Source organism: Caretta caretta, chromosome 7 (assembly GCF_965140235.1).
Source record: "Caretta caretta isolate rCarCar2 chromosome 7, rCarCar1.hap1, whole genome shotgun sequence".
Lineage (NCBI taxonomy): Eukaryota > Metazoa > Chordata > Testudines > Cheloniidae > Caretta > Caretta caretta.
The window spans coordinates 62809845-62833307 of NC_134212.1; the positions used below are offsets into that span (position 1 = coordinate 62809845).

Here is a 23463-nt window from a genome sequence, read left to right on the forward strand (position 1 = left end):
AACCCAAGGCAACACAGGTGAAGCTGGGCTCATGCTTCCTTATTCAGTTTACACCTTGTGACATGTATAATAAATGTATGTTGTGCCATGGGGTGGTTATATTTAAGTAAATGTGTTAGGCTTTACATGTGGGTTTGCCTTGGGATAAACTAGCCCCTCATAAACGGTATTAAAATAACGGCTGTTCAACATTTATTGTAATAGGGCAGCAGGAGCAGCTGGGCCTGAATCGTATTTCATGGGCTTGCACACTTACCCCATCCTTTACATACTGGACACCACCCCTATGGTTCTCATAGAGCCACTGCCCTCCATCACAAGTCCCTCCTTTTTCTCTTCTGTACAGCATAGCCCTAAAGAACAGCACTAAAACAAGGGGATTCTGTGTTACACTCCCTAACGAGATTGCTTCCCCTCTCCATTTATCTATCTCCAAACTTAGATTCCCTTTAAGGCATTTCAAATGCTTTTGATTCTTCCCTCTGGACTTCTTACAAAGGACTTTTGACAGTATTGTTTTCCAACTCCAGTTTTCTCTTGCTAGGTGTTTTTCCAGGTAGCAGTAACTGCAGGGCATGAGGAATGCTATATTTCCTTGCCATGCTCCTCTCCACTGACTTGGATGCCGTTCTTGGCGTTTGTCCTCTCCAGAGCCAGCTTTATGTCCAGTTCTCTCAGCTGTTTCAGGAAGCCACGGTTTGGGAGGATGCATCGGTGCTGCAGCACTTGCTCAATAGCATCAACCACTGTCATATTCTTGTAAATCATCAGGTAAGCCAAGACCAAGGTGGCGGATCGGCTGCGTCCCATGGCACAATGAACCAAGATCTTGTCTGCATGAGTGAGGAGAGCAAATACAGAGAAGGCTTTCAGATTTACCAATAATAAACACTCCCCCTTCTCTAGGGCCTTCTGCCCAGAGATCTGAATGCTTCACAGCCATGAGTACTCTGTACAGCCTCCCTGCAGGGCAGGTAAATACCATCCTCTTGTACAGGCAGGGACTCTGAAGCACAGAGAGATCAAGTGACTGGCCCATGGTCACCCAGTGAGTCCCATTGTAAAATCTGGATCTCCTAATGCTTTAACAACTGAAGGATTGCCAATTTACAGCCAGGCAGGATGGGCTGCAATGCGACAGTAGGTAGCCAGCAAAGCCAAGCTGCAGCCTCCCCTTTATTGGGCTCCCACAGATCCATGATTTACTGTGCTTCATTCAGTCTGCTGAATCAAGGAGTGTTTGCTCTCTGGGTCGGGAACAGAATTAGGAGGCGGGGGACCAGCGCCGGCGAGGTGCTGAGGAACCAGATACTCATTCCCTCCAGGAGGGTGAAAAGAATGTGTCCAGTTGCTCACTCCCAATACTTAGTAATATAATACTTAGTCCTGCTATGAGTGCAGGGGACGGGACTAGATGACCTCTTGAGGCCCCTTCCAGTCCTTGGTTCTGTGAATACCAGGGGCCAGAGAGGAAGGATGACTCAGTAGTCAGTTGCCTGCTCTGCCTCAGACTTCCGGTGTGATCTTGGACGAATCACTTTATCCCTCTGTGTCTCATCTCGGGATGACAATTCCTTTCATCCCACCCTGTTTGTCTTGTCCGGTTAGATTTTAGCTCTTGGGATCAGGGCTGTCTCTTACTGCGTATAGGCAGCTCTCGCACAATGAGGTGTCAGTCTCTGCCAGAGCCTCTCAGCGCTGCTGTAAGGCACATGAATGAGAGTGGGATTCCCCCACTGGCAGTAGCCAGGGGCCGGAGGAGGAGAGTGAGTGATACTGGGCCCTTCCATGTGCTGCAGGAACTGATGGAAATGCTTCTGGGCTACAAGGCCCTGGGAGGAGAAAAGCTGGGGTGGAGTTTTACATCTTGGAAGGAAAAGGGTGATCCATTGAGGGTTCATCTACACCGTGTTTTAAAACCCCTGGCAGCAAGTCTCAGAGCCCGGGTCAACAGACTCGGGCTTGTGTACGGCATGAGAGATCCTGCTCAGACTCTGAAACCTGGCGAGGAGGGTGGGTCTCAGAGCCTGAGCTCCAGCCCTAGCAGGAACGTCTACACTACTAGTTGCAGCACTGTAGTGTGAGCCCAAGTCCGTAGCCCTGGGCTCTGAGACTAGCTGCCATGGAGTTTTTTGTTTTTTTTAATCAGTGTATCCTGATAAAGGCAGCATCTGAAACTCTGTCTACTACAACTTCCTATGGTCAAATAACACCACAAACACCATTGCAAGGCCAGAGGCACTTTTACTTTGTCAACTACATCTGGCTACGACTCCTAGCAATTCACTCCTTGATGCTGGGAGTGAAGGGGATGATTTCCTGGCAGGAGCAGCACTGCTGTGTCATGGACACATCAAGAACTGCCAGCACAAGGGGATTAATGGTCACAGTTTGCATCCTAATCCCAGCAGATAGTTGTAGAGGCATCATGGCAGATTTCCAGCCTCACTGATAACAGAAAATGATAATCCCTTCTATCATTACTCTGAATATTTGAAACAGATGAAAACTCCCATTTGTTCAGCCCTTCACTCTTTGCTCGGGCCTCCGGTTTGTAAATGGGCTGGGGCAGAATGGTGGAGTAAATGACTGACATGAGGGGAAGGCTGAGGGATCAAGGCTTTGCTTGGCTAGCTGGGAAAGAGAGAAGAACTTTCTGGGCATCGGTGGGAAGAGGAGAACCTGTATTTTTTGTCACATAAAGGAAGGAGAAAAGTGTGCATGTCTCTTTAGAAATGGCAAGGATGGAGAACCTGTCTGCTATGTGAACACTGAAGATCTCAGAGGACTTTCCAGAAAGAAGGGAATTTGCCCTGTCCTGCAGGGCCCAATTGTGCAGTGTGTGGGTCGGTGAAGTGATGCCTGCTTGTGTGTTGCTGTTCAAATGCTTTGGGGTGCTAATCTATTTTGCTAAGCTCCTTGTATGGCCGTAGTATCTGGATGCCTCACAATCTTACTTATCCTCCCAACCCCTCTGGGAGGTCAGGAAGTGCTATTATCCCCATCATACAGAGGGGGAGCCAGGACAAAGAAAGACTAAGTGATTTGCCCAGGGTCACATGGCAAGTCTGTGGCAGAGCAAAGACTCAAACCTAGGTTTCCCAAGCTAGTGCCCTGGCCCCTGAACCATTCTTCCTCTACTACTTACTCCAAAGTGTGGGTTAGGAACCCGGAGGGCATTAACCAGACAAACGTACTGGGTTATTATACTCCTAGGATGCCTGGAATTAAGTTAAGCATGTGAAAGAAGTGGCAGCTTGCTATGCTAGGTGGCTAAACAGAGACTGGTCTTTATCAAACAGGGTAGTTATGTACTTGTACTTGTACTTGTATGTATGTATGTTTGTAAGTTATGTACTCTTGCGTAAGATTTCTTTAAGGCTGATCCCTTGCACTGATAGGAGTATGTGCTGCTTGGCTAACTGCCTCTTATCTCTTTACATCCTACTTCTGTAGCCCACTATCTGAATGGGGAAAATGCCCACTACAATACTTCTGAAACCACCGTATCAGCAAAAAAAAAAGGCCCTAAATCTATTGCACGTGTATGTTTGACTGAATGCACTAAAATGACCATCCACATCTGGACAAGAAGGTGAGGCTTAATGGTGCCATACTTGGCTGTGGTATGAGTAACGTATTCAGAGCCCCTTGTTTCCCAACATGAGTTTCTTTGCGTTCTTGTCCTCCTCTCTTCTCCAGGGCTACTACAGGCAATGGTCATCTTTACATCACTAGTGCATGTAAGAACAAAACACAACTCTCTGTCCTTGTTATTCAAACACCTTACCAATGCAGCAGCCAGAAGAACAGCTACATACAGAAGTGTCAGCATTACACATTTAGTTACTCTTGAATTCAGAAGTATTTTTAATAAGTGAATCACTCCATTCTCTGAGTCGGGCTTCTGTTTCATTGCTGCATCAATGCTTGGTTGAGCCTCAAGGCTTCACAGGTGTTTGATACAGCCTTGTAACCGGGAGCTTTGAAGCTTGAGCCTTGCGAAATGCTCTGAGTCTCTCCCCCATCATTTATCAGCACATGAGGATGTGCTAGACTTCCCAGGGCTTGTCTATATGGAGCAGCAATGTGTACGACAGGGCTTTGAGTTCTAAAGCGCACTAGCGTGCTGTGCACTAACAGGTCCATGTAGGACCTGCTTGTGCACTTTAATGCAGTGCTGTTGGAAACAGTCTTTCTCTCTTGACTTCTGTGTGTTTACCATGTCTTTCATGCTATGCTGCGGGAATGGGAAGAGAAGGCTGCAGGACAGAGAAATGAAGGCTATTAAGGGCTTGTCTGCAAAAACATTTTCTCCATGGCAACTTGGGGTGTGACTGTACCCCACACCAGCCTGCCGTGGACTAGGTTTCTGGGTGCACCTTGCTGGCACAAGTTCTTTAGAGTACTTTGAGCAAGTCCCATTTTAAAGAAGCTTGGAGTGAAGCATTCTAATGAACTCAACAGCAGGGAGCACGGAGTTAGTTATTCTGTGGCAGGGTAGTGTGAGCTAGATTCACACCCCACCTTGCCACAAACTACGTGTTTGTGTAGACAAGCTCCTGAGGCTAAGTCCCTCTCTGGGAATGTGATTAGAAGTGAGGCTAGAGATCAGACACTTTCAGCCACCCAGAAAATCTAACTATTGCCCACCCTTTCCAGATGCAGGACTTGGGTGGAGTCTTGTGAATTTTAAGTAGCTTCCTTCACCTACGGACCTCTCTTCCTTCTAAGAACATAAAATCTTAAAGCAGCACGAAATGCTAATGACACTTCAATTTTAAAATAGTGATGATTTATTGTCTTTCTGCCTTAACAAGGGGCAAATTCTGTAGCTGAGGACTGTACTTGTTGAAAGCTTAAGACCTGGCTGGTTATTGGGGGTATGCCAGGTAACCAGCAGCTGCTGATCTAAACAGCCAAGAACACAAGTTGACAAAAGGTTGGAAACTTGATATATGTGGCCCTCTGATATTAAAGGCTTTGTAGGTCAGCAGGAGGATCTTAAGTTTCTTTGCTGGCTCCTGGTAAAACACACCCTGTTGAGATGTTTTTTTTTTTTTTTTAATAAGAACTGGAGTAAATGCTGAAAGACAGTGTGGGGTCGCGGCTGTGGTGCTTCACATCAGCTTAAACCCTTAGTTAGAACACTGTTGGAGGTCAGCAAATAATGAATTGTAGTAATCAAGCTGGGAAATTACAAAGGCTTTAACTAATGTTTCCAGATCTGTGCTGTCAAAGTGATTTCAGTCTCCTACGGCTTGGAAGATGACAAAAATAAATCCCTGTTACAGCTTGGAGATGATCTGATGGCAAAAGTACTAAAGTGCTTTTATATGTCTCTATAGCAAACCTAATGCTTTAGTGTAAGAAATATTGAAGTGACAGCCTTGGAGACTGGAGTCCTACATTCGCAGGGTAAGTACAGCCTGGGCAGATGCCCTGCTAATAGGCCTCACAGCTTACTGGAAAGGGACCACTTCTAGGAATGGCAGACGAGCTCCATGGCCCATTGAGTTCACGACTTTCCTCCTGAGATTGTTTGCTTCATAGGATTGTACAATGAGCGCTGCTTGTGCTAGGGACACCTGTATGCTAGGGAGATCGCTGCTTAACAGTGGCCCATCGGAAGGTAATTTGGATTGCTACCAAATCCCATTGATTGGAATGGCTGACGTGGCTGTGAGATGACCTGAACCCCATAACAGCATTGACTTCCCTGAAATGACCAGCTCCATTATTAGCCATTGCTTGTTTGTCCTCTGCCGGTGGTCCTTGACTTTCTCTGCCTGTTTCACCCCTTGGGAGTTGGCTACTTCTGATGAATACTCATGTGCACTGAGATCAACTGTAGCAAACGAGGTCTTTCTGACCGTACTCTGCCCCCTCCTTACTTCTCTGATCTTGGAGTGCAGCTTCAATGAATTCAGCAGCTGAATAAAAGAACTGGCTGAGGTTGAAGGTGGTGAGATCATCTGCTTCTACCCCATGGTACTCAATGGCTATGTCACTGTAGTAGTCTGGTCCTGTGTCCACATTCCACCGGCCGTGGGCTGCATTGAGGATGTGGGTGAAGCCGGCTTTCTCAAGGCTGTAGCGATCTAATGCAGTTTTCCTGTTAAACAAATGTCACAGTCAGATGTGTAAATGGAGCTCTCTCATGCTGCATCCGCTCAGAAATATTTCTCTTATTTTGCAAGTCATAAACCACAACGACACTGATGATACTTCAAAGAAGCAGTCTGATCCCCTGCCTTTACACAGGTTTCAGAGTAGCAGCCATGTTAGTCTGTGTCCGCAAAAAGAAAAGGAGTACTTGTGGCATCTTAGAGACTAACCAATTTATTTGAGCATAAGCTTTCGTGAGCTACAGCTCACTTCATTGGATGCTCAGATAAATTGGTTAGTCTCTAAGGTGCCACAAGTACTCCTTTTCTTTTTGCCTTTACACAATACCTTTCATCCCAGGATGTCACAAACAAACTGAGCTGCCTAGCAGCCATATGCTGTGAGCCGTTATTGGTTCTACCCATTTTACAGATGGGAAACTTGAGCTACAGAGAGGTTAAGTTGACTTGTCCAAGGTCACAAACTGAGTGAGCAGCAGAGCTAGAAATAGAATCCATGAATCCTTCCACCCACTCCCTGGCTTTAACCATCTGACACATTCTCTCCCTTCATTTAATATTACAGGACTAATCAAAAAGTCAGTTACAAATGAGGATTAAATTCAGCTAAGGTTCACATGGCTCTTACTACCTCTGAAAGAAATGCAACCACTGAGATTTTTCCCTTCTACACTTAGAGGAAAAAACTTGTTCATGCTCATGTGTCCAAAGGGTCTAGAAGCCCTGTCAGCCTCCTCCTTGCTGCCATGTACTAACGGATCATGTTAAGGTGTCTCAAGACAAAAGCACTATACTCAGAGATCACATATCAGCCACTGATTTAGAGCTGTAACTGCTTTAGAGAAGTAAAAGGGGATAGTGCTACTCCCTGTCCTCTTCCTCCTCTGGAGTGAAGAGGAATTGGCTCCTGGGGTGAGGGGGAATCTATTGGGTGGGTGGGGGGAATGAAACTGAAAATATTCAAGCTTCTTAAAGTGGTCAGGAAGTGCAAAGCTAATGCTTCCCTTTCCATGCTCAGGCACCCAGATGTGCTAAGGACAGGAAAGTGGCAGTCCAACCTTCAGTAAACCTGTTGATAAGAACAGCCTATTGTTATTTATTATTATTAATGTGCCCTCATGCCTAGGAGCCCTAGTCATGGATCAGGGCCCCACTGTGCTAGGTGCTGTACAAACACCCAGCAAACAGATGAGCCCTGTAAGGATTGTAAGGACACAGTGTGGCTGTTCTTATGTTCTTAATATGAATCCTTTATCCTTTCTTCCTAACCCTGTTGGCCAGCAGATACAAAAAGGAAATTCTAATTGTACTCCGCTGTACCTGAGCACACACAAGTGTGGTTGAGAATTCCTTGAGGGATGCAGAAGAGCTGCTGCTGCTGTATCAAGGCACGTAGCTCTTGCTTCCACACAAGAGCATTGTTTAGCGGCTATGTCTAATAAGCTGTGTGTTTTATACAAGGTAAGACAGTGGGGTCAGTTTCTACTGTTGTGTTACCATGGGATCTTTGTTTTGGTGGGTTAGCACAATCTAGCAGAGTCCCCAGAACAATTACACAGCCACGAGCTCACTGAACAATAGAGACCCAGCATTGTTCTTGGAGGAGAACCCAGAGTCAGTGCAGCCCTCTGCTGCCCGTAGTGCTCAAACACACTTTCACCTACTCCCCTAGGCAGGAAGTATGCTCACCCCCTGAACTTCCTCTCAGAGCTACTTCCCGAGATGGCCGGGTCCTTCCTTTCTGGGAGGAGCCACAGAACTGGGTGAAGTTTTTCAGGTGAATTTTTTGGGGGAAAAATGCGGATTTGGGTTGACTGAAACATTTTGTGGCTTTGTGTAGAATATGTCAAACTGATTCAGCGGAAAATAAAAACTAAAAATAATTCCAAACAAATCTGAACATTTCATTTCTATACTAACTGTTCCACGTTTTTTTGATTCAAAATGACTTTCAAAATTTACTTCAGTTTTATTTTTATAAATTTAAAAACATTTAAAACACTCAGAATCAAAACATTTCAGCAGATGTTGAACAAAATGTTTCATTTGACCCAAATCAGTGTTTTTTCTGACTACTTGATTTGCTGAAAATTTCAAAAATGATTTGTTTTTGGATGAACCCAAGATGGTAATTTTTTTTTCAGAATTGCCAGTGGACTGAGAAATCAGTTATGCATACAACTTTAGAGCCCCCCTCGTTAGGGGCTGCATGTAGATGTGCCCCACATACAGTCCTAGCAAGCACAGAGTAACTCTGTTACAATACTATCAAAAAGATTGATGCTTTAAAAACAGATGAAATAATTTCCTGGGGAGAAGGTCAGGGCAGGTGACGTACCCTACTCTGTTGAATCTGCCATGCTTGAGGTGAAACACGGATTCTGCTTTCAGGTTTGGTTTTGTGGTGGTTCCCCCCTGCAACCCTTATGGGGAAAAAAATCTGTTTTCCATTCTTCAGACTTGGCCCAACAAATATGGAAAAATGATGCTTTCAGTTCATAGATCTGTGCTCAGTTAGAAGTCCTGCAAGTGGAATCCTTGCTTAATAGCAAGTAGGGCCATACTGTAGTCAGGGTCAATGGGAAAATAAAGATTAACTGTCCATGAAAAGTAAGTTCAAATTTGGATTCTGCAAATGCAGCTCAATCGAATAAATAGCAGTTGAATTAAACAATGTACATTGTTGCTGTTCTAAACAGAGACAATGCCAAACAATAGGTCACATGCAGGGGTGAAAGTAAAATGCAGCTCTTACCGGGTATGGGGCCGCTCTGGCCCCCCCAGAAGGGGCAGGGCCTCGGGCAGAAGGGGCAGGACTGGGGGTCAGCGTATCCCAGCCCATCCATCTGCGCTCCCTGGCCCGCACTGCCTGGGGCTTCAGCGGCAATTTAAAAGGCCCTTTTAAATCGCGGCCCTGGGGCAGCTACTTCTTTTGTGTCTCTCCCCCACCCCCGTCAGCAGTCAGGGGGGTGGGCAAAAGTGGCAGCGATGTTAAAGCTTTTTGCGCCCCCCATCGGCGGCCCTGCCGGGTCGTCGCTGCTCCTTTTGTGCCCCCCCCCCACCCTCCCATTGGCGGCCCTGTTGGTAGGGACCCGGCAGAGCCGCCGATCAGGGGCACAAAAGGGGCAGCGATGTTAAAGTCACCCCTGCATTTGACACTGCAACATTCATCTGGGATGTAATTTCCCTGTTTCCTTGACTGGGTTCTCAGGAGACTGTCAGAAATTAATGCCTTAAATGCAAATGAGACAAGAGAACCAACTTGTGCTGGTGAGAGAGGCAGGCTTTTGAGCTAAAAGGACCTGAAGAAGAGACCTATGTAGCTCAAAAGCTTTTGCAACTCCTATCCTGGGACCACCACAGCTACAACACTGCAACCAACTTAGACGCAGACACTATACCAAGAGAGAGCTTGGGTTATAACGTGTTGCATGGTTCTGAGATCTCGCATTTATGTGCTCAGTGGCTGGAATGTTTAGTGAGCACACAGGAGTCTCATCTGTCAGAGAGAAGGCACAGGGCTTTTTTATTAACTGCATCAGCGCTCAGCTAAGTCAGAGTCTGCTCAGGCTTTGAAAAACATTGAGTGTGTTCTGGGCAAACCCAAGGGTTACCACAGGGTTTACCATAGTCACTCCCATATTAGCATGGTATTTTTGTATCTGCATAGTCACTTCCATTCTACCTCTCCTTACAGTACCCAAATGAAACCTCCCAGGGCTCTTTAGGTTTAGGGACATGGGGGGGTCTATGCTATTGGAGCAGTATACTGGTATACTGACTGCAGTATCCTGGCAACAGACTATACCTGAAGTTTCAGTGGAAAACACTCCTCTTTGCCTTTCCTTTTTGCCCCAGGCGTTGTGGGAAAGCGTATTTTGAGGCCGGGGGTAGAGGATGGAGTTCCTTCCTGACGCCTGCTCTTGACTATCTTATGTCCTGAAGTTTTAGTATAATTTTTCTTGATCAGTTTGGACTAACCCCTTATATTAGCAGAGGCATATTGGGTATGTATTTATTCATGTAGTCATTCTGTCAGTTGGGATTGGATAAAGAGGAGTAACTGATCCGTCTTAAACCTTACAAATGCTTACAGTGTGATAAACAAAATCTGTTATAATTGTGAGTCCCTCTTCTGCTCTGAATTAATCATAGATATAAGATACAGAAGAGACATTCTGAGCTCTGTCTAGACCATCATCCTGCCAATGAAGGATTATTCTCTATCATGTTCTCTTTAGTGCTTCATGCAGGCTGATGTTAAATTGTCTGTCATCCTTGCCTTCCTCTTAGCTTAGCTTCTCAGGTCAACTGCTTCAAACTCTGCTGTATTGAATGCTGTTCTGTGGACCTGTTTGAGTTCAGAACTGACCTTTTGCAGGCAAGGTTACCACAGAAAAGGCCATTTATTCCCACTGGTGCCTGTCCCATAACCCATTGTTTAACATGGGCCCAGATCAAACCCTTCCTTCTTTAGCTGCTAAAACTAGAAAACTTTCAAACGTGAGTGCTCAGAGTTAAGCATTCAGATCCATTTTGGGGCATTAAGATGCCAGTTTAGCAAAGCACTTAAGAATGTGCTTAGGTTGCACTGACTTCAGTGAAATTTAAGCATACACTTTACTGAACTGGTGTCATAATAAATGCCCTGACTTTCAGTGGTGCTGCGCACCTGCAGAGCCAGTTGTGACTCTCTGCACCTCTGCAGGTAAGACTATGTATTTAGATGCCTCAATATGGGTTTGGCTTTCTCCGTCTGAAAGGGTTGTTGTCATTTCTGTAGAAGGCTTACACCAGGAACTTTTCCTACGATTTCTAGTACGTTGCGTATTCTGCGGGGCCAGGATTTTGTGCCTTTGTTCTGTACAGCATTGAGCACACTATCTTTGTGAAAAATATAAAGGATTAAATCACTCCACAGCTGCTGCTTCCACCTCATATGCTGTTTTTTGCTTTCCTCTTTAGAGAGCTCCAGCAAGCTTAAATGGCGTGATTTCCCTTTCCAGTAACTAAGCTCTGTTAGGTCCTTAACAGGACTTCTTCCCTCTGCTAGCAAGAGGTTCTGTATTTATAACCTGCTCCTATTGGCTTAAACTGAAGTTTTGCCATTCATAGTAACAAAGGATCAGGTCCTCAGACCAAGATTTTCAAAAGTGACCAGTGATTTTGAGTGCCCAACTTGAGATATTATAAAGAATTTTCAGAAAGTGCTGCAGATTAGCCCTTTGATAATCAGGCCCTTGTAGGGTTGCCAATCCTCCAGGATTGCCCTGGAGTCTCCAGGAATTAAAGATCAATTTCTAACTAACGATTGTCATGTGATGAAACCTCCAGGAATACATCCAACCAAAATTGGCAACCCAAGACCCTTTTCAGGTGCTTCCAGTTGAATATCTAAATAATGGGCCTATCCTTCAAAATCCCTCAAACTTTCCTTTTCCATGTTACCTACAAAAAAAATCTTTACAACAGGTAGACAGATGGGGGCATGCAAGGAAACAATGAGACATTATTGCTCAGCATGATCGGCAGTGGTCTCAGCTTACCGGCAGCCTGTCTATCTGTGGTCTCTTTTCTTATACTTAGTTTCTAAGCTGTTTGGGGCAGAAACCATCCTTTTTCTCTTTATATAGCACCTAGTACAATAGGGTCCTGGTCAGTAACTGGGGCTCCTAGGTTCTACAAATAATAAATAAACGTAATAGGTTTTGGTCTTGCTTTAGTTGAAGTGACTTGATTGTCAATGATCTTGAGGTAACTAACATGATTGCAAATTCTGATGTAGAAGCTCATGCACGTTTCTGAATGCAAATATTGTTCCCGGCCGTAGCTCATACAACCATGACCAGAAACAAACCTTTGTGCAGTGCCAACACTAGAATTTACAAGCATCCCAATTAACTCAAGATAATTGGCAAACAGTTAGGTTGATTTACAGCACAACCCAAAACTTTGGTGTAGATGTACCGATAGAAGCACCCACAATCATGAGTCACTTGTGAAAATCTCAGTTCATAGTTTACCTCCTTTGTGCTTTAATATCATTAGAACTCTTGGGTATATCACAAGATGTATGTGTTTCCTTTTCTTCCATTTACTTCTTACACCACTACTGTGGTAATAGCATTTTAGATGAAAGCAAAGAGGATGTAAAATAAGAATACCTACCAGCAGCCAAATGGGTAAGACAGCTAGTGAGCTAGGGCCACACAAAGGCTGTTAGTGTGAATTATAAACCTTGTTCAAGGGTTTATAATTCAATCCTTAATTTGTTTTGAGCTAGCACATGACACAGATGTTCTCCCTCTTGCAATTAGCTCACCACCTGAGTTTAATAGTCCAGCTAAGAGTTTTCTGTCTTACTCCCTCCCTACGTGATGCTATTGCCTTGTAAATGTGATAGATATTTCTATTTCTCTGGTAATAATTGAACATAAAACCACAATGCCAGGAAAAGTTCGCTCTAAATGCCCAGTGTAGGTGAAACTATCAGCATTTGACATCCTCCAGTTGCTTTCATTTTACTCTTTTGGGCCATCTGTGTTTTAGCGCTTGATTTCTTTTTACATGGCATAAGCCATTATGATCTTCAATGTCTGCCTTGAATGCACTTCAGAGCAGGGAAGGTGAAGTACTGTATTGGGAAATAATTAGGAAAATGACAGTACATCTCAATCTGGGAAGGGAGGCATGGAGGAAAGTTTGGGTCCCTGAGTAAAAACCCACCAGGCCTTTTAATAACAAGAGATATATTGGGTACAGTGGCCTTGATTCAGCAAAGCACTTAAGCACATGCTCAAAGTCAAGCATGTGCTTAAGTCCATCCTTATGCAGCAAAGCCTTTAAGCAGGGGCTCAACTCTTTACAAAACCAGGGCCTCTACAGTGGAACATGAGGCAGATGGACCCACCAGTGTGTTTGTAAAGTTCTGTGACGGGGGAGAGGAATACTTGAGATGGGAATGACCCTCATATGTGGGAAATAGAAGATGAAATCCCTTTTTACTTTAGATTATATGCACACCTCAGAACATGTTGCCTAGTACTGAGTTGAGGGGAAAAGGCCCAATCAAAAATATAACTAAGTGCAGCCATTTCCTTGAAGAATAGTACTTATTTCTTTAAGATTTATACAAGGACAAAAAGATGGTGCCCATCCAAGCCTATGGTCTTCATTTAAAATGAAAGTTCATAGCAAAAAGACCACTACTGCTACAAATTCTATTTCATCCCAGCAACAGTTAGCTAACCCTTATAGCAAAATAAAATGATACTGTCCTTCCCTTTCTATAGTTTACCCCAACCCACCATCGCCACCTCTCTCATTGGCACCTCTCTCATGAGCACCAATAACTCAGCCTTCATTTATGCTTTAGTCTCAGCCAGACATTGGGGGAGATGCTCAACCACGCCATCTGGTCAGAGGAGACAGAAACACAAGCTGGGTGTCATCCACATATTGAAGACATCACCACCCATGCTTCTCTGTTAACCCTCCCAATGGCCTCACACACATGTTAAATGGGGAGGGACAAGATGGAGCCCTGTGAAAACCTCTGATTGCCCAGCAGGAAGCAAAGCAAGTCTACCCTCTGAGATCGTTCAACAAGAAATGCATAGAGCAACACTATCTACTCCTCCTATAGCCCCCAGGTAAGTCAACAGAATTTCATAGTCAGTGCTATCTGACTCAGCGGCTGGTGTATCTAATATCATTATGGACACTCATCTTTTATGCAATACTTGAGGGAGATCATTGAGCAACACAAACAGCTGCTTTCTTAGTTTGTATCATACTCAAGTTAATACTTGGATTGACAAGGGTTAAGAAAATCTGAGGCAATGAGATATTGTGGAAGGAATTGTCTCTTCATAAATTTTCAAGTATTTTTAACCACCAAGGGAAGGCTAGGGGCAGGGCACTAATTTGCCAGATGTTCAGTGTCAAATGAGGAATTCCTGAATATAGACAGTTTCCTTAAGAGTGGTCTGCAACCTGCCATTGCTAAGGCAGGTGTTGACAATCTCCACTAATACTGGGCCTAAAGTTTCCGCAACTTCCCCTGCATCTACAGAAGCACTGCTGGCTGAAGCTTAAGTAGAGATAATGTAGCATTTGTCCCCAACAAGGCATTGCCTTGTCTTCACAGATGCATGAATCAGAGCAAATTTTTTTCCCTCTGCAAACTAGCTAGCAAGTTCTTCACAACCAGAGGAACTCATGAGTTGCTGAGTGGGGAAAGCCAGGATTCACTGCGCAATCCAGTCCCCAAAGCAAATCCGCTGACTGACGTTTTGTGTATGCTGTAATAGGCAAGGAACCTCCTCTTCACCTTCCCCACATCAAAAGCATAAGAGTTTTGGAAAATGTTTGACACAGACAATTAATTTTGGACTTTGACACTCTTCCTTATTGCTTCAACTGTTGCAAATCAGCTGCAGACCAAAATGATTTGTGAGGAGGACTGGCAGTGTAAACTGCCAATGCTGCTTGTATCTTGGCATTTAAAGCTAAAGTCCATACCATCGCTTTTTGTTCCTGAGAGATTTTTTTGTATGGAGTTACATATTTACCTTCCGGCTCATAAAGCCTCCACTAGGACTGGCAAATGACAATGCTAATATTACAGTGAAACCTTCCACCATGTCTCTTTCTTTTTAAAATAAAATGATCCCACATCCCTCTCCATTCTGTGTACATATTTCTACCTCCTGGGTAACTAACAATACACCTGGAATGTTTCTATTTTGATGTGATTAATACCAGTGGATGTCCTAAGAGTTCATATGTTCTAAACAGTGTGATGTAACTGTCCATTGCACTGAACCAATTCCCATCTGATTTCCTCTGAACTAATCCAAATGGCATTTCTCTTCAAATGTAGCCATTTTGACTGAGCCAAAGACATCACTTTGCCAGACAAAATCCTCCAGAAAGGGGAGGGAGTCAATCAATGGGTGGCTAAACGCTCAGTGTGTGCTTAATTAGCACAGTTCCCTATCTTCTAGATGATCTCTCTGCGTGTGCTACCTGCAAACTTAATTGCCTTAGTCAGTTCTCAAACCATACCCCTCGTAGCAAGCATGGTTGTCAGCTCTACCAGCTGAACTATAGAGAAGGCTTCCTTTCTACTGGACTTTGGCTCTGCTTTGCAGCTGGAAGTTAGTCTTAAAATGCATTATGTAAGGAGGGCTCTCTTGATTAGTTTCTCTTTTTGGTAGAGAGAGGCCAATGAGACAGTGTTCAGATATAGATTAGGTTCTGGCTAGGATTCAGATTTGAGACCTAATCAGAGCTAGGGATGAGGTCAGATGAGGCCAAGCTTTTAGGAGACCACCATCATCTTTAGCTGAAATCTTGTGAATGGTACTCTGGTTCCAGAAAACGGCCTTTTTAAGTTTTGGATTTAACCCAGAATCACAGCCATCGTGATGGGTAATTTGGCAGCTACCATCTCTACTTTCTGGCTCTGCACTAGGAGCTGGGTTTCCTTCTGAGCATCAGTTTTGCTTGGTTGTACCCTATGGCTGGGGATCAGCCAACCAGGCCACCTGAAGAAGACATCTGCCTCACATCAAACAGTGCACATCAAACAGTGTTAAAAGAAGGAAACGAAACAAAGCAGTTCCCTATCCTATTGAAGATGATCTACATGTTACTAATCCTGGTCATGGATAAACCAAAAGCCTGTTTCTGTTCCTGTCACTGGGAGGCTCCTATTGTCTCCAGGGTCTGGTCTTAAAAGTCTTTAGAACTTGCCGGAGGAAAACTTCAACTGGAACTGAACACAGGATGTTAAATTTGAGGCTTTGATTATTCTGGGCCTGACGGGCCTCATGAGGATTTGATTGCCCCTGGGAAACAGCTGCAGCGGAGTCCTGTAACAAAAGGAATGAGTGGCCTCACAGGGCTCCATGATAGCCTGCGTTGCATTAGAATAATGCTGTGGTTATGTAGTCAGGATAATTAATTGGCATTTCCATAAGCAGTCACTACTAACCTCGTAAATGCAGGAGGCAGGAATGAGGCCCAGATGTGGAGGCTCTGAAGATAAACTCTGTATGTGTGTGTATACTTGATTTGCAATGAGCATGCCACTAAATTCTTCTAAGGGCAACCCTTAATTTAGCCTGGTTGATAAGGATGCAAAATGAACGTGACATCTGTTGCCTTTTCCACAGTAGCTATTTGGTGCCCAGTGCTTCAACCAGGCCCTAAAAAGAGGCACACTGTTGAGGGCGGAAGCTGTTGGTCACAAATAAGGTCATCTTGTCCCAAGGGGCTTATCTTGTGTTGCATGCTTAGGACATGAAAATAACTAAAAGAGAACATAAAGCTGGGTGAAGTGTCAAAGCAAACCAGTTCCACTCTAATAAAGAGGCACCCCTATTTTGACACTGAGAGCAGCACTGCCAAAGTGCCAGCATGTGGAGTTGTGTATACGTGGATTATTATGGCCCCATTATCCTGGACTTCATCTGCTTAGAATTAAATGCTTAACTACCACCTTGTCCCAGTAATGGGGCCAGTAATGGGACCAGTTCATCGTCCCAAATCCTTGGGGACTGGAGGCTGGGCCCTATGTGACCTGGAGCGCTAGCTAAAGAATTAATTTTTTGTGGGTCATCAGCCTAGTAAAGCTGGTCATCATCTGTTTCCATCCCTCCCTTATTTCTTTCCTATCCCCCTGATCCCCAGTCATCTCTCCTTCTCATTTGGCTTTCTTTCCCTGCCTCTAATAGGGTGGAGAAAATGTCTCATTGTGAAGCCCTGCTTCAGGGATGGGCTGGCAAGCTCTTTTGACCCGATGGCTTTTACCTGCAGTGCTACCGTCATGTGACCCTTTTCCACCTATTCTTAAAAGCTCGCCCCATTTTCTTAAGAGTTAGTGTGCTCTGCCCCCCAAAAGATACTTTCTCAACAGCCAACCCCAGCTAAGTGAACAATGTATCTCTGAATATTCTCATGGAAGGTAGTGGGGCTTCTCTTTTGTTTCCCTGATTAATTGCTCCAGTGGACAAGTGCTTTATTCTTAGCATTTGTCTTATAGACGTTCAAATTAGAGGTGTAACCAGGCAGAATTACAGAAACAACTGTCATTGGAAAAATAACGGTTGGTAGATGGTGGCCTGTGTCTAGGGTTCAAAGCCTTGTTCTGATTGGCCACTTGGGCCTCTCTGCACCAGCTCAAAGGGGCAGAGTTGAAGCCTCATCTCAAAGATAAGTGGAGAATACTTCCACCTATTACGTTAAAAATAATTCCAATAATTTTAAACAAGGAAAGGGAAAGAAAATGCCAGGTGAATTTAACGGAGTCCATTCTGCTTTTGCTGAACCTTGGGTTAAAAAAGATCTAGTAAGAAACAAATAATCGCTTCTTCCCACCCCCTGTCCCTGAGCTTGTTGGCCAGACTATCGCCACACTTGGAAAAAAAGATTTTTCTTCTGTAAAGTGTTAGCCCCTGGATGCTTATAGCCCAGATCTCTCATGTGGGTCTTTCTGTTGCCTCTGGTGCCACAGAATTAATTGGTCAACAATATTGGAACTAGAATAACTTTTTTAAAAAGCTGTTTATCTTTCCACTTTTATAATCTGGCAGCAGATGAATTTCGGGACCTTTTAAAAATATTATGAATACTTTGGAGTCGGTGGGGTTGCAGATTGTGCCTTTTAGTAATGATGTAAAATAAACATCCCATTAGGGAAGGGAGAAGGGGGAAAATGGGAATTCGACCAATAGTGCCTAAGGGTTAAGAAAAGTTCTCCTGCTCTGCAGACAGGTTTGATTGTCTGCATATGGAGTTGGTTCTGTTTAACAGTATATTATAGCCACTTCCAGATTAATCCTGTGCTTTCACATTCATTTGCTAACAGCAGTGAGATGCGCCCTGCAGCAGAGAATGAGTTCAAAGTAGCCTAGCCCGATGAATAAGGACAAATTTGTTTAAAGCCTGGACCGTTTTAATGCACGAGAGCCCCCCTCTTCCTCCTTGACATACTCCCCCAGCCAGGCTCTGACTTACCAACACTGAAATGTTTCCAGCTTTTGGGAAGACTCTTCAATCACTTCCAACAATTCCATTTCAGGCTCACCCATGGTTCTGTGCACTCAACCTGTGCCCTTCACTCAACATGACCAGGGGACTGTCACTTGGTAGTAAATTACAAATTACTCCTTGAAATTAACCATCTTAAAATAGTACATGACTATCCCCAAATGCTGCAGCCTGTCCTACTGTCACTACTACGCCATTACTGCAATCTTTGGTAAGAAGAGATGCCTACATGGCTATGAAAACCTTTTCTCTGGGCTGTGGTGCTTGAAAACTAGAAGGGGAAATCTTTGCTTTTGTGTATCCTGAGAAGAGCTGAGGCTTCCTTATTCCTATACTGAGCACTGGTTTGGGCTGCCAGCAATGGCTTGTGTGCTGGCTAACAGAGTGTGGGGATAGGAACCCCTGTGGCTCCATTGGTGGGTTGCATTTATCACTTACTCATCTCCTATGTAGAGATTAGGCCAGACTTCGTTGACATGAGTATACTTTGGGCTGCCTTTCCAGAAGAGCCGCTCCAGTTCAAATGTGCCGGGGGTATAGTAGTCTCCGTCAGGGTCCACTTTGATTGCTGTGTAGGCACTTCTCTTCATGATGTTCAAACTTGCTGAAGACATCTTGTCCCCAGGGGATTATATGGCGTTGTATACTTGGAATGACAGTAACTAAAATGCAATCATAAAAAGAATAGAAAGCTGGGAGAAGTGTCAAAGCCACTGGGTCCACTCTGGTTAAGCCCCTTCCCCCCCACCCCGCTCCTTTGTGACACTGAGAGCAACATAACCAGCGTGCCTGGATTTGGAGCTGTGTATAAATGGATAGACACCTCTCTGACAGATGCAGCCCCATGACTGGAATTTGTTTGTGCTGCTGGCTCTCTTGAGAGAGGAATTAGAAGTAGCTCATTGGATAAACTTGCTCGCAGTGAAGACAAATAAAGGGTGGGACTTTCCAAAGCGCTCAGCATTGGCCCAACTCTGCTCCCCTCGGTAGTTTGTGCCCAGGAAAGTCAAGGGTTACAGTTCAGCTGACCTCAAGTGTTTCTGAAAACCGCACCCTCAGGCCCCCAAAGATCCAGTTGAAGGGAATTTTCTCCATCAGATGACATTTTAAAATCAATATGGGACATTTTTCTAAACGATCTGCCCTAGTTCACACAGGAATCCATTCGAGGAAGTTCTATGGCCTCTCTGGAGGTCAAACTAAATGATCACAATGGTCCCTTCTGGTAAGACTTGGACTCCAGGTTGTTAGTCATTAGTCTCCACAGGCTGCACCTTTATCTAACATACGGCAAATCAGAGAGTGGCTGAGTTTGTCCCTAAGGCTGGCCTTGGGGTGCCCTTGTTTTACTCTATCAAACTTTTAACACAGCTCTCCATACTGAACATTTAAATGACTGTTTCCAGACTTGCTAGTTTGCCCGGTTGCTGCAGGGCACTAATAGCCGGTGTGACCAGCTGAACCTGCTCTTCAGCCAGGAGTGCAAGCGTAATTGCCATCTGCATGCTCGGAAAGGCTGCGTACTAAACAAAGGGAGCAATCTTCAGCTAAAGAGGTGCGTTAATTCTCATCTGCGGTCATAGACCGCCCTGTTGTGGGGTGCGACCCAGACCAGCGAGGGGTTGTGTCATTGCCTGCCTGTAACCCTGGATGCCCTAACTGCTTTGCTGCTGTGGCTGACAGCCCGGACACCTACAGCCAGCAGATGAAAGTGTAGATTCCTGAGTGTCTGTATGCTGTGCAATCCCGGTTCAGCGCTCCGATCCCAGCAGTCTGCCTACAACACAACAGCCCCGCTCTAGTTTCCACTAGGTTTAATTATACCTAGCAAGATATAACCCCAACTCCCCCAAGTCCCACATTTTCCCCAAACCTTTGCTCTGCAAAGTCCAACCCTTTTCTGGACCATTCAGAGGGATAATCGGGTTGGTTTGCTCCTTTAAACAGACAATGCCCAGTCACTTCCCACATTAACGGGAGTTAACAATTACTTCCATTCAGCACTGGGTTGGTTTAGATTAAAGGTAAATCAGGTTTATTAACAAAAAGGCATAGGTTAAGGGATGAAATAAAATTAGAAAGAGTTGCAAACAATAGCAAAAAGATGGTTTCTAATGGCTAAGACTTAACGAGCTACAGCTTTGGTTCAAGATAGATTTCTTACCAATCTTTTGTCCCACAGTCTCCAACCCCTTTTGTTGAAGGACCCATCTTTCTCATCTTGCAAGAGTTCTGGCCCCTTGTGTCTGTCCAGTGATGGATGCCAAGATGGCTGCTTCTCTTTCCTTATCATCCCAATCTCCTCCTCCTCCTCCCTTACTTTTCACTAGGCCCGTGTCTTCACTAGGAGAAAAGATGTGTACTTAAAACATTTGTTAGCTAACTCAAGGTGAAATCCAAACGCGGACAAGGCAGTGTGTAGGTTTCACACACACATTAAGGACTAAGGTCTATGCTGCGATAAAAAACCAATGGCAATGAGCCTCAGAGTCCCAAGTACTTGGCCTCGCAGGGCTATAAAACTGCAGTGTCGACATTGGGCTCATGCTGGAGCTCAGGGTATGAGAGCCTCAGTCTCACAGCCTGAGCCCCAGCCCAAGCCTGAATGTCCACACTGCAATTTTATAGCCCCTGCAGCCTGAGTCCCACAAGCCTGAAACAGCTGACTCTGGCCAGCTGTGCTGTGCCACACGTTTTTTTTTTTTTTAATTGGAGTGTAGATGTGCCCTGTGAGCCTAGCCTTTAACTTGACCTGCTGACACACATGAAAACTACCAACTGCTTTGTCATTAGGATTTTACCTTCTGGGAAGAACACATCTTTTTCCTGGTGGAGACACACCCTTAGCATATGTTAGCTAATGTGATGTAACTAAACACCTTCAATCCTAACCTAACCTAGCCAAAGCCAAGCAGAAACCTTTCTGTCTGTTGGAAAATTACCTTGAGCCAGATCCTTCCAACACAACAGTGCTGGTTTACACCAGCTGAGAATCTGGCTCTCAGATTCCCACTACTCCCAATCTAGTCTAGTCACATTAAGAAAAAAAAACATTTCAGGGGAAATTCCATGGCAGAGTAATTTCAATCTGGACTACAGTGAGATGGAGCTACTCATGTAGTTAGAGCATGTTTTAAAGAGCAACCTCTTTATTGAGCTGGTACATCCCCGGTAGAAGATCAGAGATCGCAGGGAAGAAAATGGCAAGTGGTAAATGTATATTTGAGTCACGTTCAGTCCAAATCGACACAACTGTAGCTTCATACCCATGCTGCCTCCGAGACACTGCATACTACAAAAAGGATGCTCGTGCCATAGATCCAGACAGCATATCATAGGAGGGTTCTTGCAAAGCACACAGAGATTGTAATGCCTCTCTTGTTCTTCTTTCATGGACAGTAAGGTTACCAAAGGCAAAGAGAGCCTTTGTTCTGTGGGTTGCCTGCGGAATGTTACTCTGTGCAGCTGATCTCCATATCAAACCCTGTCTTTAGAAGCTGAATTCTGGGTTCATCTCGAATTTTCATCTGCTCTTTGCACTTGAAGTCAGGGTTCCTCTCTATGGAGGCAAAATCCTTAGAATATGAGAGTGGGCAAAAGGCAGTAGGTTTGCTCTGATTCTATCCAAAGTGTTCTGAATACAGTTTAATTCTGTTGCTTTGTAGAGATGTATGCAACCTGAGCCAGTCTAGAGTACAGTGGGGTGAGTTGTGCCTCTGAATTTGGGAGCAGCCTGCTTACTGTCTCTGTGTTTTTGGTTTTCTTGTTCTAAATTATAAGAATTGTAGTTGCAACCTTCCAGCAAAACTATTTGTTTTTCTCTAACTTCTCTGTGTGTATGCTGTGATCATAAAACCTGCTTGCTTTCCTCATACAACCAGCAGTCCCCACTGCTGGTCATGAGTCTAAGCAATAGGCAGCAGTGATGGGCAGTTCAGTTGGAAAAGCAGGTTCCTAGCAGAGGGAGGTGGTGGAATAGGACTCCATCTTCCTGAAAGGGTCAGCCTGCCTCCCAGTGGCTAGAAACCCATGCTCCTTGCAGGCAAAGTACCCTGGACTGGCTCCCCCAAACTCCTCTAAATTAGCTACTGGATTTGTTCACTGATATTGGGGGGAGGAGGGGAAGAGGGGAATGGTGCCTATGAAATGTTGCTTTTCCACAAAATTCAACAAAAATGGCTATTTTCTATCAAACCACGAAAGCTCCTTTTTGTTTGGTATGTGTGCACCTTTGTTCAGAAACTGGGCTCATTCTCACTAGCACTGGGATCCAGCTGTGATAGAGATTATGGACACATGGACTATCCAAAGACTATTGCATCAGCTTTATAAAAGTGATATGTATCTTTATGGGCTCAGGATTGTATTCCGGGTTCTTGGAGAGCTAAAGAGTTTCCTGCAGGAATTAAAGTCACTGTGGGGAGAGGGGAGATAATGAATGCAAACCCTTACATCCCTATGCAGGTAACAAAGCTCATCTTACTAGGGAAAATTGATTTGCGTGGTCTGACCTCATTCCAGAGAACAGGAAACCATATAAAGTGCCCACTCTGATGTAGGGAAAAAGGTCACTCTCACCCAATCCAAAAACTGTCATTAAACTGACCAAGAAGGACAGGCCCTGTGAGAGGCTCTCCGTATAGAAGATGGGGAACATCTGGTAAGCTAGACATGTATATGACCTGTTTATTGTGTTTAGAGAAATTTTTTTTCTGTAATGCTTTTATTTGATTGAATAGTACATGGCTTTATGGAAGCTGGCTGGTCCCCCCCTAAAGACCTGGGGCCAGGCAGCTCTCAGAAGGTGTTTGGTGATCCTTATGAAGGGGTGAGAGAGCTCAGCTGAGAGGAGTTCCGGGAGGGAGACTGGCTTCTGTGGTAGGCTCTGAAGGGAATGGTGTGTCCTCCTTTCAGCTGTGAGAGGCTCCAGGGGAGAAGTCTCTGGGAGCTGTAGCAGGAGAGGTGGGCAGAGGTATTGCTTTTGGGGCTTGATATTTTTGCCTGAGTTCTATGTTTGAAGAATAAAATGCTGCCTGGAAAGAGGCTTGGACATGGCAGTGACCCCTTCCTGGGAAGGTGGCGAGATACAGCCTGAGACACAGGAAAATGAGGCAGCGGTTAGCCTGAAGCAAGACCAGGTAGGTGGCTGCTGCCCAAGAGAGAAGAGTCCTGCAGGGTGCTGAGCTAAGGCCAGACTGCTGAGGCGATCACAGTGAACTGCAAGGCTCTGCAGCCTAATCTTCCCAGCTGGAGGGAGTGGATCATAGGATCCTGACCT

General features: G+C 44.8%; 1 protein-coding gene across 1 annotated transcript; it reads right to left on the minus strand.

Moving 5' to 3' along the window:
• Positions 1-585: 585 nt before the first annotated feature.
• On the minus strand, positions 586-18799 carry DUSP29 (dual specificity phosphatase 29). The gene is made up of 3 exons (XM_048858266.2): positions 18624-18799; positions 5895-6115; positions 586-833 (listed from the first exon to the last, which is right to left on the minus strand). The coding sequence occupies exons 1-3, from the start codon at positions 18797-18799 to the stop codon at positions 586-588; spliced, it is 645 nt and encodes a 214-aa protein (XP_048714223.1).
• Positions 18800-23463: the final 4664 nt, after the last annotated feature.